At 26.4% G+C, this 19,325-nt stretch overlaps 7 protein-coding genes across 7 annotated transcripts; 3 read left to right on the top strand and 4 right to left on the bottom strand.

Annotated features, from left to right (window-relative positions):
* Positions 1–31: 31 nt before the first annotated feature.
* On the bottom strand, positions 32–4,156 carry FG386_001881 (uncharacterized protein; the record flags this gene model as incomplete). Its single annotated transcript, XM_067341274.1, has 1 exon — positions 32–4,156. The coding sequence occupies one exon, from the start codon at positions 4,154–4,156 to the stop codon at positions 32–34; it is 4,125 nt and encodes a 1,374-aa protein (XP_067195517.1).
* Positions 4,157–4,677: 521 nt separating this feature from the next.
* Positions 4,678–6,213, top strand: FG386_001880 (ubiquitin activating enzyme E1; the record flags this gene model as incomplete). The annotated part of the gene is made up of 1 exon (XM_067341273.1): positions 4,678–6,213. The coding sequence occupies one exon, from the start codon at positions 4,678–4,680 to the stop codon at positions 6,211–6,213; it is 1,536 nt and encodes a 511-aa protein (XP_067195516.1).
* Positions 6,214–6,644: 431 nt separating this feature from the next.
* Positions 6,645–8,378, bottom strand: FG386_001879 (uncharacterized protein; the record flags this gene model as incomplete). Its single annotated transcript, XM_067341272.1, has 1 exon — positions 6,645–8,378. One exon carries the CDS (start codon positions 8,376–8,378, stop codon positions 6,645–6,647), a length of 1,734 nt encoding a protein of 577 aa, XP_067195515.1.
* Positions 8,379–9,708: 1,330 nt separating this feature from the next.
* FG386_001878 (uncharacterized protein) lies at positions 9,709–14,280 on the bottom strand (the record flags this gene model as incomplete). The annotated part of the gene is made up of 1 exon (XM_067341271.1): positions 9,709–14,280. One exon carries the CDS (start codon positions 14,278–14,280, stop codon positions 9,709–9,711), a length of 4,572 nt encoding a protein of 1,523 aa, XP_067195514.1.
* Positions 14,281–15,900: 1,620 nt separating this feature from the next.
* Positions 15,901–17,373, top strand: FG386_001877 (uncharacterized protein; the record flags this gene model as incomplete). Its single annotated transcript, XM_067341270.1, has 1 exon — positions 15,901–17,373. One exon carries the CDS (start codon positions 15,901–15,903, stop codon positions 17,371–17,373), a length of 1,473 nt encoding a protein of 490 aa, XP_067195513.1.
* Positions 17,374–17,799: 426 nt separating this feature from the next.
* Positions 17,800–18,374, top strand: FG386_001876 (uncharacterized protein; the record flags this gene model as incomplete). Its single annotated transcript, XM_067341269.1, has 2 exons — positions 17,800–17,937; positions 18,060–18,374. The coding sequence occupies 2 exons, from the start codon at positions 17,800–17,802 to the stop codon at positions 18,372–18,374; spliced, it is 453 nt and encodes a 150-aa protein (XP_067195512.1).
* A 197-nt stretch (positions 18,375–18,571) lies between these two features.
* On the bottom strand, positions 18,572–18,985 carry FG386_001940 (uncharacterized protein; the record flags this gene model as incomplete). Its single annotated transcript, XM_067341333.1, has 1 exon — positions 18,572–18,985. One exon carries the CDS (start codon positions 18,983–18,985, stop codon positions 18,572–18,574), a length of 414 nt encoding a protein of 137 aa, XP_067195576.1.
* Between the last annotated feature and the right edge of the window lie 340 nt (positions 18,986–19,325).

Here is a 19,325-nt window from a genome sequence, read left to right as displayed (position 1 = left end):
TAATTAAAAGACAATTAGTGTATATTTTTATTTATTTAATACATGTCCTTATTCTTGGACAAACATTCATAGCTTGTAATTCTTGAAATAATAATTTACATGCATATGGAAGACGAACAATAGATATATCTTGAGAACTGTTGCAATAATGACAGTAGTTGTTATAGCCAAATAAACCGCACTGATTACATACATTTGTCTCAAATACATCAGAATTAAGCATTAATCTCTCAATAAGTAAGTTACTAGCACCGTATGCAACTAAACAGTCTCTTTCCATTTCACCAAGTCTAAGACCGCCATCTTTAGATCTCCCTTCAGTAGGTTGTCTGGTTAATATTTGTCTGGGACCTCTACCTCTAGCATGCATTTTATCTAATACCATATGTTTAAGTTTTTGATAAAATATAGGGCCTACAAATATATAACTTTCAATAGCTTCACCTGTTGTACCGGATGTCAAATACTCTTTGCCTGAATAGTGAAAACCATTTTCAATAAGACATTTTGCTGATTCTTCTAATGGTGTACCATTAAATGCAGTTCCATATCTATATTTTCCGTCTAATACACTTGCTTTACTTGATATTAACTCCATTAATTTACCCACAGTCATTCTAGAAGGAAACCCATGTGGATTCATAATTAAATCGGGACACCAGCCAGTTTCTGAGAAAGGTAAATCCTCTTGCGAAATTATTAGTCCAACTACACCTTTTTGGCCATGTCTAGAACTAAATTTATCGCCTAATTCTGGTCTTCTCGTTTGCCTTAGTATGACTTTATACATTTGATTTCCATCCGAGTTTTCTGTCAAAATAACTCTGTCTACGTACGACGAAGAAGGTCCTTTGTATTTGATTGGAGTTGACTTGTATTCAGATAAATCAACTTTTGATGGATCACCCACATATTCTCTTGTATTTATGGGAGAAATTTTATTTACTATAATGTCATCCTCTGTAACTAAAGCCCCCACATTGCATATACCATCGTCATCTAATATGCCATTACTATTAGATATAACGTTAAATGTTTTTTTGTAGTTGTCACTGTTGTTTGAATTATTGATTTGATGATTGATTTGTGTTTTATTATTACTTTCAGATGCCGAATAAAAAGATGATTTTCTCACCATAGCTGCAACCCCACCACCTATTATTGATGAACTCGTACCTGAATTATTTTGACGAGCTACCCTTTCTGAAAGACCATTTGGTAGTTTTTGTAATTCAACAGTATGACGCTTCATTACAAAACACCTTGCAAATCCCCTGTCTACAGATGCCTTATTCATGACAATTGCATCCTCAATATCATACCCAGCAAAACTCATAACAGCTACTGATGAATTTTGTCCAGCAGGTAATTCTTCAAAATTTATCATTTCTATTGTTCTTGTCTTACAAAGAGGTTTTTGTGGATATACCAATAAATATAGAACAGAATCACATCGAAGAAATTGATTAAATCCTACCGCTCCCATTACTTGTTTTCCCATTGCACATTGATATGTATTTCTTGGACTTTGATTATGGTTTGGATATGGTATGAGACCACTAACCACACCTAATATTGACAATGGGTCTATTTCTAAGTGTGTTGTTTCTAAAGTAATATCTTCATCCCTTAATGCTATTAATAGATTATTTTCCTCATTAACATCTATCCATTCAAGTATACCATTTAATATGCAATCAGCAAACGTTATTTTGCCACTTTCTAGCATTTCCATATGTCCCTCATTTAACTTTGGTACTCCTTTGTCTACTATTATTAATGGTCTGCATAATCTTCCCCCATCTGTCGCTATTTGTACATATCCGTGTATATGATTACAGAATACCGATACAAACTGGCCTATGTAACTTTTTCTTCTCAACAATCTTATTTGGGTTGCTAGAAATTCAGGGTTTCTATGTATTCCCATTAGTGATCCATTTATGAATACAAAATATGATGATGGCGATTTTAAAGTTGAATATGCTTTATTTGAAGATGGAAATGATGAATCTATAAACCTTCTATCTGTTTCATTGCAGAACATTTTGTTATTTAGCATTGATAAATTCCAATCTATACATGATGAAGAACAAATATCTTGTACACCTAATGAAAACAATAAACCAATTAAATATTGCGGACAATGATCGGTTGTAATATGGGTAGTTAAAGCCAAATTCTTAACCAAACCACATGATTCACCTTCTGGAGTATCACATGGACAGAGAATTCCCCATTGTGATGGTTGAAGAGCTCTAGGTCCACTTACCTTTCTAGCTTTTTCAAATTGAGAATCTACTCGAGTCATTATGCCCAACGAAGCAATATATGAAAACCTAGTTAGTACTTGTGTCATACCACTTCTTTCCATTCTAAAACGCTTTATTGACCAATTACCTGTACTTAATGCTGTTTGCATTCCTCTTGTAATAATGTCAGTAGGTAGATTTCTAAAGCAATCTGGATATGCTAAATTTTGATCATCATTTACACTAGAACCCCCTGTTGTACCTCTTCCAGATAATTTACCTGTGTCTTTTGTTTGAAAGTAACGTATTAATGTTTGATCTATTTGTTTTTTGGTCAAAACTGAAAATCTTTTAAATAGATCTTCAAACAATATTGATATTAATTGTCCTGCTAACTCTATTCTTTTATTTCCATAATAGTCTTTGTCGTCCAATAATGTTTGATCCTTAGATGAATCTAACACCCTTTTTGCCATTAAAGATAAAAATATTGCTTTAGGATATAGATCACAATATATAGTACCTATATGCGATAATAAAACTCTATTTAATGTCTCTAATACATCATCTATTCCCGTCCCAATTGCAGATCCATTTTTATTATTTAAATTATTGTTATATTGTAATGAGTCATTAATACTGCCATTCAATTGGTCGTTATCATCATCAATTACAGCAGATAAGTTTTGAGAGTAGCTACCATTAAACCCACCAATCAACCCTCTTGTAGGTGCTTTAGATGAGCCACCAATTCCTGAATTGTTGGAACTAAAATTACTCATTCCTGGCGGTCCTGAAGTTCTCAGCTTTGATTTTGCTCTTTTTGACATATATAACAATGCCTGTCTTTGTGTAAATATCCCTTCTTGATGTACCTCTTGAAGTGAATTTATTATACCCTCCTCATGATGGGATTCTGTTCCAATCATATGAAATATTTCTTGTTCTGTTTCTATTCCCATTGCCTTTAATACAATACACAACGGTATTTCGTCGACAAATGAATTATGTCTTAAATACAATCTACCGTTTTTAAGCACTACTAATGTTCTACTCTTGCTTTCTGCTGTTGTAGATGTTACAGTTGCACAGTAATTATGTTTGTTATCTAATTCAACTATTATTCTATTTTTACTCAATTGTTCTTGCATTAGTATTGCCTTTTCTGTACCCTTTACTATAAAATAGCCACCTGGATCATGTGGACACTCATTTAATTTTATCATTTCTGAGGAATTTTTTCCATGCAATATACATACTTTTGACCTTAGCATGACAGGTATCCTACCTATCTCCACGTTTTTTTTCCTAACTACACTATTGCCTCTCACATAGTCAACATCAACATATATTGGTGCCGCATATGTCAGGTCTCTCATTCTACACATCATTGGTGTTAAGTCAACAGTTATCATATTCTCTTCTAATCTCGGGAATCCCACTCTAGCATCTAAAAATTCGATAAAAAAAGACGGATCTACATCGCTTCTTATAATTCTATTTGCATTCGCTCTAACTATACTTTGTATTTCAGTGCTTACGAAGTAGTTGTATGAGTCTATGTGATGCTTTACTAATCCTTCTGTTCTCAAAAAATGTGGTAATAATCTCCACTTGTCTTTTAATGTACTTACAGGTTTTGTTAGATCACTCAGAAGTTCTTTTTCACGAACGCTACCACTATTGATACTTTGTTTTAAATTAAAGTCAACATTAGAAGGTTCACATGGAGACTTATTGTCCATTGATGAGGAAGAGGATGATAACTCTGATTTATTTATGATTCCAACATGATGTACATTTTCTTCTTTAATAAAGGAGCAGTGTTTCTCACTAATGTCACTATTTTGCAAAAAGTTTACCCTTTTTTTGTTATTTTTAGCTTCAAACTCATCTTTCATCATGTTAGTGTTTTTTTATTTTAATCTTCTATGTCTACTTGTAAAAAATGAAAGTAATAATTTTAAATTGCACTAAACCCTAAAATACACCAATAATTAGTATAGTTAAGGCTTTTTCAGCCTTCTTCTAATTTATCTTCTTTATTATTAAATTTTGCAATTTACATAATTAAGTAAAAACTTATTTCTTTTTTATTTCCTGTGATTATTTTGTCCTTTTTGTCACAAATTTATATATTTAAAGGCATTTATGACAAGGCGCGGGCGCCGATACCGTTAGTTTTCTTACGAAATATGATAATATATATTTTGTGGAAGGTTAATATTAATATTGATTAATAAATATGCTGATTCTGAACTACATTATATATGTTGTGTGTAGTGTTTGAATAAATTGATACTATAAAATAATTATTATTGTTTTTCTTAGGTACTTTGGATAAGTGAAAGCGAAATTAATGCTTTTTTTTTTCTATAAATCATAACATATTGTTTTGTTATTTAAAAAATAGCAAAACAATAAAATGGAATATGAGGATTCAAATAACAATTACTGGTCAAGAGAAAGATTAATATGGGGGAAAAGTGGTGAAGAGTTAATAAAAGAATCAAAAATATTAATAATAGGATCATCTAAGTTAATGTTAATATCAGAATTGTTGGCATCTTTAAGTTATATTGGTATAAATAAGATAAAATTAGTAGACGACCAACTAGTAGATAACAAAAAATGTGATAAGTGCAAAACATTGATAAATGGAAAAATAAATATAGGAAATAAAAAAAAGAGATTAATTGAAGATTGTATTCATAATTTGAAAAGTAATGTTAATATTGAATTTGTTGTTAAATCACATAAGGAGTATATAACATCATTATTTAGTGAGGATGAAGACAATAACTATAATGTTATAATATGCATAAATATACCGAATAATTTAGTAAATAAATTGATTGTTATAAACGAGAATAAAGTAACATTAAAATCGTCAATAATAAATTTAAAGTCATATGGATTTATTGGAATATATCAAGTATATTTTTCTGAATCCAATAATTTTTTTTTGGATCTTTCAAATGGCAGCAGAAATATATCGAAATTAAAAAGCCTTCAATTAGATAAACCAATACATAAGTTATTAGATAATTCAACACAAATAAGCTTTAATGAAATAGATAGTTTTTTCTGTAATAATAATAGTAATTATATTTCTAAAATACCCTTTCCTGCACTCATATTAAAATTCAAATCAATTATTGAACCAGGTAACAATAATTTAAATAAGGAAACAAGGGAACAGATAACTCAAATGCTTAGTAATATAAATGAAAAATGTAATTATAAGAATTTTGTTCAAGCATTATATTATATGAATAATGTGTATTCATTTAATAAATTGGAATATTTAGAAAACCTAATTACTGAAGATATCAATAACAAGAACACAGATTATAACATTTGTAGTAATATTAATATTAAGTATAGAATAATATTAAATGCAATATACGATTTTTATGAACAAAATAAAAGAGTCCCGGTTTCAAATGAATTGCCTGATATGCATTGTGATTCAATTTCTTATTTAGATATAGAGAATATTTATAATGAACAGTATAATGATGATTTTATTCAAGTACGCGATTATATATATAACAAATATGGCAATATAGTAAGTATAGAATTGATTAAATTGGTTTGCAAATACTTTTTTTGTCTTAAAATTATTACTAAAGCTGATTATCAATCACAATCTCATTTATATAATAAAGATAAAAGTTGTTATGTTATTAATGATAGTTTTAGAAAAAGTATATTAAATAATTTTGAAAATTTAATAGAAAATAATAATAGTAATAACAATAACAATAATCAAAGTTATGACAAATTGATATACTGTTTTCTTGCAATAGATTATTCCTCATATGTTGATTTTGAAATAACAGAATCAGGTTTTGATAAATTTAAGAAATCATTTATTGATTATATAGAAAATTTGGGGTTAGGTATTTATTTTAACAAGTATAATAATAATGAAAATGACGCATTAATAAAATGGTAAGTTTTTTTTTATTGATTTAAAATATTATTTATGGTTAGTAAAAATACAAAATAACTAAATTTTATATTAAATGATTTAGTTTATTAGAAGATGAAGTATTTACAACCTCATCATTTATTTCAGGAGTGTGCTCACAAGAAATAGTTAAAATAATAACAGGAAGTTACATTCCACTTAACAATACATTAATTTGGAAGTAAGTTTTATTTAATGTATATAATTTGATTGTTGCGTGTACAAATTAAATACATAAATATTAATTATGTAATTAATATAAAATCACAAAATTTTATTTTAAAATATCTAAAAAGTTCAAAAGAAGTGAAGTGTAATACTTATTTAATATAATAAATAAATAATATTAAATAATACTATTATATAGAATATATACAAATATTGTTATTTATAATTGACAAATTCTTGTTTGTAATTTAACTAAACAAATGAGGATCTAAGGTAATATTACTGTTGAAGTTCGTATAATTTACTCCAAGTAAATAAGAAGAGAAAAAATTGTAGAAATTATATTCTTCTTGTTTAGAGCCAGCTTTATTATTTGTTGAGTTATAACTTATATCTGAAGTATTGAGGTTGTCATTATGTTCTTCCATTTCAAGATTATATCTATTCCTTAAATATAGATGTTGGAGCAGTTTTTTAGTTGAATAATATCCAAGGTTATCACTGAGCTTTCTATTAATTTGTGAATCAGAATGTATCCAATTATAATAATAATTATTATTATTATTGTATATAATATTGTCATTTAGAACAAAGTTGCTTTTATTATTGAAATTATCGTTTTTGAGTATGTTGATGTTCATTAATCTTCTTATTTCATCATTTACAGATTTATATGTTCCATGAAGACGATTGTTGTTTTTATCCAAATAGTCAATTTCACTATTATCATTGTCATAATCTTGAAATTCAAAACTGGTATCATCATGGTTTTTATATCTACTGTGACTACTAGTATGACCTTTAAGATTGGAGTCTAGGGATAATTCATTGTTTAAATCAGAATATAAATCGTCTATTTTATTACTGGATAACTTGTTTGCACATTCACAAAGAACACTTTCAGTGAGATGGGGGCATGCTCTTTGATTCATATCTGGTGGCGTAGATATAAGAGGTCTACTTCTTCTAGACATTGAATGTTGTGTGCATAAATTATCAGGTGGACATACTGACCATTCAGACCATTCACCAACATAGCACTTAACAGGACAATCAACAGCAACAACATTAACGTCACCAGATACCCATCCTAGTGCATGGTATGTACATCCAACCTCACCTATAACTAATAAGCAAGTTTCAACACCTGATATTCCTTGAAAAGACCAATATGTGCAATTTTCTGTATTTTTGCATAAACCTAAACATTCATGCCATGTATTTACATATTTTCTCATTGTACCACCACCTTTATTAATTTCAACTTTACAGCCCCAACCTAAACCAACAACATGATAATTTGGACAGTTTCTTGGACAATCTACGCTTCCTTTACACATGGCAGTTTCAACAAGTCTCGGGCACAATTCCGATTTATACAACGGTGATTTAATAACATGTCTTACTCTCTGTGTTATTCCTGCACAGTAAGATGTACAAGGAGTCCAGGAACTCCAATCTCCAACTTTACATGTTGTTGAACACATCCCAACTTCTGATGTGCTTACTACTCCTGATACATAATTTTCATCAGGATATTTACATACTTTATCACCTGTTTTAATTAGACATTTTTTTTTCTCTATATCATAACTCCATTGTTTACATTTAATGAAGAAAAAAGAAACATAGTCCGAGCAAAAAGATGCACATTCTTGCCATGAATTTGCTTTTGTTATTTTTATGCTATTCCATCCTAAACACAAAAATCCTTTAATATTAATTCCATATACTGGACACAATTTATGAGTTATATTAGGAGAGGGTAAATCTGGTATATCTATTTCTACATACTTATAGTTGTTTTCGTAGTTATTGCCATTCATCATATTACCTGTAAGTGCAGAATCTGAAAATATATCACTAAATTTATCTGGTGATATATATTTATCACATATTATTTTTATTATCAAGAGCGATATTAGTATCAAAGTAAATTTTACATTGTTGTAATTAAAAATATGGTGAATAATATTACTCATTATATATTAAAGTTAAACAATGGATTTTCTTAAAAAAATGATGTATATTTCGTTATTATATTAGTTTAAACAAATATTTTTGCTTAATATTTGTATTATATTTTTACTTAAATCTATTAAATAAAATGTTTTTTTTAATAATAATAGGAATAATTAATAAAAATGTTCACTCATTAATTAGAAATTTAATTAATCAAACATAAATTAATTAAAAATATTGAATCCTTAATGTAACAACTGTATTGTGTGAGGTAAATTAATTACTAATATTAAAGATAGATTTATGAAAAACAATCTTTCACAATTAAATAGACTTCTAATTTAAAAACGTCTGAACTTTTAGTTGTATATTTATCCTGTTTATTTGTGTTGGTTTATATTTAATTTAATTGTTTATTCGTTACATTTTAAACCGGTAAAAACAAAAAATGCATGAGACTGAAAGTAATAGTAATAATATTAATAATAATAAATAAATAAATAAAATAAATAATAAATAATAAATAATAATAATAATAACAAAAATAATTTTATGAGAGAAACAAATATGATGAATAAATATATATATTAAGTTGAAAAAAATATATATTAATTTCTATAATATATTTATTTTGTTATACAAGTCACAATGGCGTTAAATTAATTAAATAAGTAATTCTTTTTATCGTTTACACGTTTCACCTATTATTCAATTTGTAATTATGAAAATGAATTCCATTTTATAATTTAATAAATAATTATTCTTTAAATTATTATATATATAGTAAAATAAATTTTTATAATAAAATGAACGATCTGTTAGTGTTTTGAATAAGTAAACATTTATTTAATAAGTACATTCTAATTAAATTTACTTGTTTTTAAAATTTAGTGTGATTTAAACCAAAGTAAAATAAATAAATAATTTAACTCAAGAAATAAACAATTAACGATAGTTAATACGGTGGAGAACAAAAATAGAAAAAATATCAATATATATAATTAAAGTTTAGTGTAACCGTGAGTTATTCAGTAATATTTATGTATTAGATACAATTATACAGAAGGGAACAAAAATATGAATAATAGAATGTTGTTATCCTTAAATTAAATATTTTTATACTAGAAAAATAGGAATTTATAAAAAAAAGATAATATTTAAATATATTTTTCATACGATTACAGTAATTATATTAAATTTTTCTAATAAAAATCTGGGATATATCAGAAATATGTAGTCTCCAATTATTGCGTTTGATATTCATATAGCATTATATTAAATCAAAAGCGATTTTGATCGAATGTTGATTATATTTGAACACGACTTATAAGATGATAAATTCAAAACTAATTAATCATCAGAACCTGAATTAACACCAGATAATTTGTCTGTATTATTAAGTGATTTTGAATATATATTGCTATTTGTTTTATTATTATGTAGTGAAATACCATCGCTGCTAGAATTAAAATTGCAATCACAATTTATTCCACAATTACAACAAACTGTATTATTATAATAGTTTTCACCATTATTGGTTTTATTATAATTTACGCTAGATTTGTTAATATTTCCATTATTGCTGTCGTAATTATTTTTATTTAAAAGAATATTCAAAACCCAATTTGTAGAGGATTCAACCAATAATGCATCTTGGGGATCAAAGCTAAATGAAATTTGTGAATCAGAATTATTAATATTGGAAAAATTATTAAAGTCATTGTAGTTAGAATGAGAGTCCTCATCAGTATATCCTGTCGAGTATGTTTCATATTTATTATTAGTGTATGAATCTTCAACATCTATTGTACCTATAGATGAAATATAAGAAGATAAATTAGATGAACTGCTGAAATCATAACAACGAATGCCGCTGCTATTATCATTAATGCTGCCAATACTAATATTATTTGTGTCTCTAGAATGATTAAGTTTATTTATTGGTGGTGGTGTTATTTGATCGTAATATGAATTATAATAATTATAAGTTGGACTTTCTGTTGTAGTTGTCGACGGGTCGCGGAAAAAATTAAAATATTCAGAACCTATTAATCTTTGTTCTTTTTTTCGTCTAATATCAATATCGGTATCATTTTTGTTCAAATTAATACTTTCATCTCCACCTATTTTTATTACGTCACCAATCACTACCTCTAATTCTTTTTTTCCTGTTATTGATTCATTTATTGTATTTTCACATATTATTTTATTTTTAACTGAATATTGTGACTCGTTATCGCAATTTGCATTACTATCACCTATTTGAGCTATTTCTTCATTAATAACCTGCTTATTTTTCTCAATAGGAAATTGTAAATCAACTTGATTAGATTGTTCTATCAAGACTGATTCACTATACATATTGCTGCAACTATTATTATTATTTAAGTTAATGCTTTCAGATTCAGATCTAATTAGTCGCTTATTTTTATCGCTATAATTTTGCATAGAATAACTTTTATTGTATCTTGTTGTATCTAATATATTCACAATTCCATCGTTTTTTGCATTTTCATTATCTTTACCTGTTCCTAACACGTTTTTCAATCTTACATTACTAGTAATGTTGCTATTTTCATCTAAATAATTCCCAAATTCAACAATTCCATCATCAAAATCCTTTTTTACTTCACAATGAACTGAAGCGTTATTATTGTTGCATAATTCAATATTATTAATATTATTTACGTTTTGTACTGGTCTACAATTTAACTTTTGAATTTGCTCAAAAATTAATGGTGTTGTTTTTTGCTTATTCTCCATGTAATAGTTATGATCACCTTCATTATTGATGTAGTTATTAAATCCGACAACACTGTTAATTTCATTTTTAACAATAACGTTCTCACAGTTACTCAACATAAGTTCTGATTCCAAATTACCTGTTTCTGCAGTTTCACTATTTAAGATATTTTTTGAAGTAACATCAAGTGAAAGAGGGGAACAGTTAACTTGAAATTCTCCAATACCAGAACCAACTCCATCTTCAATACAAACAACTTCTTGTGAACATTTTTCAGTTGAAGCATAAACTACTGGCTCATTAGAACCTTCTAGATTCCTTATAACAGTTGTCATTACTTTTACAAGACAAAGTTCAATATCATCACCATAAACATCTTCCTCAGCCGAATTTGAACAAGAATTTAAATATTTACTAGATTTCGAGCATGGAGTGTTAGGGGAAATATGTGATGAATTACATGTTAATTGTGTTGCAAAGGCGGTTGGTTCTTCACTAATATTTGGAGTAGAGACACAAAAACTACTTGCAGGCGTAGTAGAGGCGGTTCGATTTGTGATGTTATATTCGCTATTTATTTCATCTGTAAATAATATATTTTGTTTATTTTTAATAATATCGCAACAATTATCTATATTTTTAAACAATAACTTTGAATATCTCTTAAATGTCGCCACAAATTGATGTTTTGAGTTGCAGAATAATACGTAATCCATGAGTGGCACATCACTATTAGAAGCACTTGAAAAAGCTTCATAATCCTTCTCAAGTGCCTCTTGTATTTTATTGCCTCCAAAACCAGTAATAAAGTCTTCACCCCAAAAGTTAGAATCATGATCTGCATATTTTTGTTGTGGGCACAATGTGGCACAAAAGTAGTAATCTGAAGTTAAGAATCCTCTTGCGCATTTCAAAAAAGTTGGTGATAATATTATTTTATTATTTTCTGGACAATATTCGTATATTTTAATTCTTCCTTTAAGTTTGCCTGAACTCTTAGATCTTCTTATACATTTAATATTTGGACAAAACACCCACGGCCTAGATAATTTAGTCTCATTGATTACAAATATAAATGGTCTACCTTCTTGACGCTTTGTTTTAGATTGTAATCTAGATGTACCGTCCCTATAACTGTTGAAAAAACATTTGACTATTGCTGGTTTTAAACTTCCAGTTCTCCTCATAGCTAGTGAACCTAAAGAATAATTTTTTAATATATTCAATCCGTCTGTTGTATTTTTGATAATATTCATAAATAACTCTCTTATATTTAACGGTATCTCGAGTATAAAATCTACAATATAAAAATTTCTATCACCTTGCCCATTTGAATTATTTGCACCATTTATATATCCAGTTACATTTTTACCAACAACTCCCTTCATTCCGCGAATTTTTTTAGCAGTAATCTCATTCAGTTCATCATATATTGATTCTTTTATTATTCCATTTCTATATCTTCCTCTTACCTTCCCGTTGATCATTTTTTTTCTTAATATAATTTTATTGTCACCATAATTTTCACAATTATTAATACTATTATCTTTATTTTCTAATAAAACATTTTCAATTATTCTTTTAACACCAATTCTCATTTTATTTATACCTTCTATATCTGCAACCCTTTGAACATTTAAATTACTTTCTTCATTCTCTATTATTTGAATTTTTTCTGTTCTAGTTTTATATGGAATATTTTCACTATTATCCCAGTAATTTGGTGATAGTGCGTCATTGCTCTGATAATAACATATATTTTGAAATTCTTGTTGTTCTCCTATTTGGGAAAAATTGTCAAATTTATTCTGTTTTTCAGAAAAAGTAGATAATAAGACATTGTTTCTGTAGTTAAAATTACCATCTTGGTTTGTTAAAAATATAATATTACTATTGTTATTACTGTAATTATCGTCATTAGCATTACTATTAATGTTGTCATCATAATTGTAAATAAAGTTATTGTTACCAATAGAAGCAATAGAACTTGAATTTATAAGGTAAGAGTTATTTGTATTTGTAATCGAGTTGTTATTAGCATAAAACTCATAAAATTTAGGAACGTTGTTAAAATCTAGACCAATCATATTATTATTTACAGACATTAGTTTATCATTTGAAAATTCAATCCCATTTGTGGGTGAATTACTAATATTTGAGTTTTGAATAGAAAGATAAGACATAGTAGATGGAACATTAAAGTCTGAAATACATGTATTTTGTGTATTTGTAGGTGAAAAATTTGTTCCATTGTCTCCAATTACCATTTGTTGTTGATTAAAAGTAGGGTTACCTTGACTATAATTAATGTTTTTAACATTATCAGTATTTTGATGAATCCTCAAACAACAGTAATTATTATTATTACAAATATTACTTTCATAGTTTGTCATATTATTTTTCATACCATATTCTAAATTTTCTTCAAAATCAAATCTTTCTTTTGTATTTTGAAAATTATCCGAACATATATTTATTTCTTGATCAGCAATACAATATGGCGTAGATGTAGGAGGAAACAAAGACCTTGAATCAAATGTCTCTGATTTACCTCTATTAACACTAAACTGAGCCTTTTCAGCACCATAATATTCGCCTGAATAATCAGAAAAATTAGAAACTATTTGATATAGATTAGATTTTCCTGTTACATTATCGTCGCTGTTTATATAAACTGAGTATGGAGATGACAAAATAGTATTTATTGTTGAAACTGATGTTGATCTTGTTTCTTTAGCACTTATTGTCTTACCTAATACCTCTTTGACTTCTTTAGTCGAAACAGATTTATCACTTGAATAAGAAGAAACAGGAAGATAATACTCACTATTTATACTTATGTTGTTATTGTTATTTTGAGACACAAATCCATTTAAAGGAGTCATACAACAATAACTAAGACTTCCGCCATTAGTACAGCCGCCATGTGGAGTATTATCAGTATCTAATGAAAAACTATTGTCACTATTTTGAGTTTTGTAAAGCATTAATTGTCGATTATATGTGTTATTTGAGTCTTCATTTACTTCAATACTGACTGAACTTTTATCTGTATAATTCTTGTTATTAACATTACATTTATTTATTGCCAATTCTCTAGTTTTTTGATCGTAAATAATTTTATTTTTATTCTTTCCATTATGGTAGTTTATGTTAGACTTAGATTTAACAATATTCATATTTTTTTTATTTAATTTTCACGCAATACAAACAGCAGTAATTAATTTTACAATTTAAACCATTATTTATTAAGTATTTAATTGAAATAATTAACTTCAATCTAACTACCTGTGTATAATGATGGTTGATTGAATTAAATAACGGTACAATATCGTATCTATACTTTAAAAATAAAAGAACAATAAGCTTTGTACAGTTTAATCTGTTGTATTTATGTTTATATTCAATATTAACTCTGTAATTATGTAATGTACACGATAATATTCTTGTATATAGATAAAAATATATTATTTATTTATTTTTATTATCATCTCAATAGATAAAAAGAATTTGAATTTAATACAAAAAAACTTTAGTATATGCTGTATGTATATTTTCTTTTGTAATATATTACGTTTATTATTTACGAAGTAAATATCTGTGTAATATAATTCAATAATTTCAAAACTTTACTTTCTATCAAATATAACCATAATATATTCACACATTTTAATTGAATATTTGTCTCTTTTATCTATTTTCTTTTAAGAAAACAGAAAACTTCTGAACAAAGAATAGTGTTGATAGTTGAAATTAATTAATTTTATATGGTTATTCGTAATTAATAATAAATTATAGAATTATATATAAATAGAATAATATATTGCTTTCTTGTCTTTATAACGACATTGATTTTTCTCTATTGTTATTAAAAAAAATGTTATTTTGTACCCTCATTTCCCTCTTTTTAGCATGTATATGCGAAAATTAAAAAGAACATTTTCAAATAACTTGGCGGTCCGTTACTACTTTATTTTAATATATTTCAAGTAAAGAAACATGAATTTTAACAATAGCTAAGCATTACTTATTTTTTCTTTATATTATTTAATTATTTCAGGTTAAAGTAGTGCATTATGTTTATTGATCAATTTAAAATTCATTAAACAGATAACAAATAGTTAATAAAGTCAACATTTAAACATTTTAATTACTGTAGATAAATATAGAAAAAAATATTGTTCTTGCTAATTCCTGACTTTCTAGTAAAAATAATAGGAATGTATTTACAAAATATAAATTATTATAACGTTTAATATCACATTTTATACAACAACTTATAATGGTTTTATTGTGAACAAGTCTAAGATTTTTCTCGTTAAAAGATTATTAGATGTGATTTATTCTATTTCTATTAGTATTTTCTCTTTAACGCAGTTAAGCATACTGAATATCATTGCCAATAAATATGTTATAAATATATTTAACTATTTAGCCACAGTATTTTCAATTAATTATTATATTTAGTTTTATTTATAATTTCCCCTTTTTCTTGTTAATATTCTATTATTACATTCAAAATAGTCATTGTTATATTAAATGTATCATTATTTATAGCGCTAACTGCGATTTTCACCTTTGAATATATATTTTGCTTCATGTTATTTTTTTCAATTAAGTGAACAGAAAGAATATTATCTTATTTATATAATTAAAGTATTAAAATTTAAAAGTAAAAGTTTTTATTTAGGTGATTTGATTATAAGAATATAATAAATATTAACAATAATAACAATTAAAATGGATAATAATTAAAAGGCCAACTAACTGATAGTTTATATTAATTGAATGAAAAAAAAATGTCTAATGTTAATAGTGACAATCGCATAACAATAGGTTGCAAAGAAAACGCTGAAAAAGAAATAGAAAATAAAGAAACCCACTATAGTAAAAACTACGAAACCAAAGAGGAGGGAGAAATTTGTAATTATAGTGGCAATAACAATATAAAAGAATTTAATAATCGAAATGAAAATTGTAGTGACATAAGCGGCGATATGTCAAATTTAGAAGATTATGGTGAAGAGGAGGAAAGCGATGATAATGAAGGTGAGGAAGAGATTAGAAAAATACTACCTGAAAGATCGTCTAGAGGAAAAAGGTATGTAAAATTGGTGGGTGATGAAGAGGAAAAAGATGCAATGTTTTGGGGACATGATACATGGGAGGAAGAAGAAAATGATAGTGGATGGTCATCGGAGGATGAGAAAATAGAACTTGAGATATTGGGTGACGAATACTCGGATAATACAGACAACAGTTATATGAATGACGATTCGGATGATGGTAAAGAGGAGGAGGAAAAGGAGATGGCAATGGCAGAGGCAGAAGATGCAGAATATGAAATAATAGATAAAAAGATATCAAATTCAAAGAATAGAAATAAATATTTAAGTAAAGGTAAATATAAAGATCCATCGCTGTTTTTAAAGTCTGCACAGAAAGATATATTAAAAAAGGTGAGGAATAAGTTGAAAAATAAGAAAAATAAGGTTGATGAAAAAATGAAAAAAAAAACACACAAAATAATTGAGCCAAGAACGATATCTGTGAGAGCTTCAACATTAAAGAAAAAACAAAATTTAGAAGAAGTTATTAGAAAAAGGGAAGAAAAAAAAATAAATGTTCAGAAAAAAAGGCAATTAATTGATGAAGATAATATTGAAATCAATGGTATTGATAATGATATAAATTCAAGTAAATTTCATATAAATGACATTAAAAAACAAAAAAAAAACACAAAAAATCACTTAACACAAGAAGATAGATTAAAATTATGCAAAGAGATTGAAAAATTAAATATTGAGAGTTTGTCTCAGTTAGAAGCCATTGAAGAACATAAAAGATATTTAGATAATACATCTTCGAGCATTAGAAAGCAGTTTAAATCGGGACCTTTAAGTATATATATATCATGGTCATCCTACCTTTTAATGGATTTTGAAAAAGATAAATCAGATGAAATACTTAAAAACGAAGAATATTGTAGAGAAATTATTATATATACAGATGGTAATATTCCAAAAACACTATATCAAAGCAAATCAAAACAAAATGATGATAACGACAAGTTGTGTTGTATTTTTGGCACTCCTGCAAAATATTTAGATCCACTAACTAATAGATATTATTGCAATATTGAAGCATTCAAGGCTATAAGAAAAGATTATTATGCTAATTCATACAAAAAATTTATTTATGAAATGAACGATATACAAGAATTAATTAAATGTAATAAAGCTGAAATAATTCCAAGTGAGTATACCTCATAATAATACTGCATTACAGTTTGTAAAACACTAATTTAAATTTATTTATAATTAAAAATTTATAAAAATTGCTATATTTACAACTTCAAAGCTATTGTTTATTATATATTGTACTTAATTTAATCTTATAGTTGTATTGTTTCTTTAAATGTATTTCAGTTATCACTAGTTAATATATTATACTTTTTTCACTTTCAATTTAAAAGGCAAATGTGGGGTATAATATTTAGTATATTTGTTTTTAATGAAGGTACTTTATTTTAGTATGAATTTTTAGTTATACATTCACATAATATTGACACAAACTAAAATATTTGAGGAACTTTTTCTTAATCTATAGCACTTTTTTTAAACTTGTTTTTTTTACGATAATTTTAGCGGTAGCGATTTTCATTCATTTGATAATAACAAAAAAAAAATTTATATACAATGAATACTGAAAATGGCATAACATCATTTGATACAGAAAAAGAAGGCTTTTTTGAAGAAGAACTGGTATTTATTGATCTTCCAGAACTCTCAAGATTTGAAATTTTTGATGGAATGGATACAATTATTGAAAATTTAGTAAGTTTTTTCTTTTTTAATTTATGTCAAAATATGTATTTTAACTATAATTTTTACATATTATTAATTTTTATATTTGCTTATAAAATTTTTCTGTGAATAATGTTTTTAATTTTTAATAGATACTTGATGAGTCAGATGGAACTATTGAATTTGAATTGAATATAGAATCTAAAGAAAGTATACATGAAGATGAGTCGATAAGGCTTAAGTTTCAAGGAAATAGTGTTAAAACTATGGGAACATGTATGTTTTTCAATATAAATGAAAAAAATGAAGACCAAGCTCCATCCGAACAATCATCCTCTTACAATTATGATAAAAATATGTATTTAGATAATAATATTAATTTAAATAAAACGAATAGAAAAACTGGATTAAAGGTAGATTATGTTGGTAAATGTAATAGTGTGATTCAAGCATTTGCAAAAGATTAATTTATTAAAATATTTAACTGTTATTTACATTGTTGTATTGAATATATTTTTAAAGAAGCAATTAAAAATAGATGTACTAACATGTCACGTTTGATAAAATGTGAACATTTGTTTATTTTTTTGTTTTAATAAAGCATATACTTTAGGTGTTATATATTTATAACTACTATATTACCTTGTCTATATAATTAAATTTACTATATTGTTTTCTTATCTAAAGTCCCAATAAGTGAAGTTCTGATTTTTTGGAATGACGTTATTCCTCTATCTATCCACTCATCTGATGATTTTGGAATCGGAGGAATGTAGTTTCTTCTTTCTGAATATTTGATGTAGTCATCTGCAGATTTAATTCCCCACCCTAATCCTGTACCGAAGCCAACACCTAATGCAAATCTCCTTGACATCGACGATTTAAATAAAAAAGAACCTATTGTACCTCCTACTATAGATCCAAACATTGCATAAACTCCAGTACTTATAATAAACCTTTTGTATAATTCTGGAGACTGGTGAGTTAGTCTTGTCTGTAGTCTTGAATACTCGTTTATAATACTTGAATCATTGTTTAATTGAGAGTTTTTATCAGAAGCCTTAGATATACCTAACATTATATTAGTTATTATTATTTAGAAACATAAAATTGCATATATACTTTATTTTTATTGTAAATATTTGTATTATAAATTGAACCTCAATGTGACAAAAATGCTGATTCTATTTTTTTTAATAACTACGACAACATGTAAATATCGTTAGTTGTGATGTTGAGGGTTTTAAAAATGGAAATAGAAAGATCAAGTTCTTAATTGGTATATGATAAATTCCAATATTCAATCACACAAACTTTCTTTAAATTTATCTTTCACTAGTCTTCCTACTTTATTTTTCTATAACAATTTTATTCAAATTTTCCCCCCATTTTCTTTCCATTTAAAAAATTACAATATA

This window comes from Cryptosporidium ryanae (genome assembly GCF_009792415.1).
Source record: "Cryptosporidium ryanae isolate 45019 chromosome Unknown contig_29, whole genome shotgun sequence".
Lineage (NCBI taxonomy): Eukaryota > Apicomplexa > Conoidasida > Eucoccidiorida > Cryptosporidiidae > Cryptosporidium > Cryptosporidium ryanae.
This window is presented reverse-complemented; position numbering and strand designations above follow the sequence as displayed.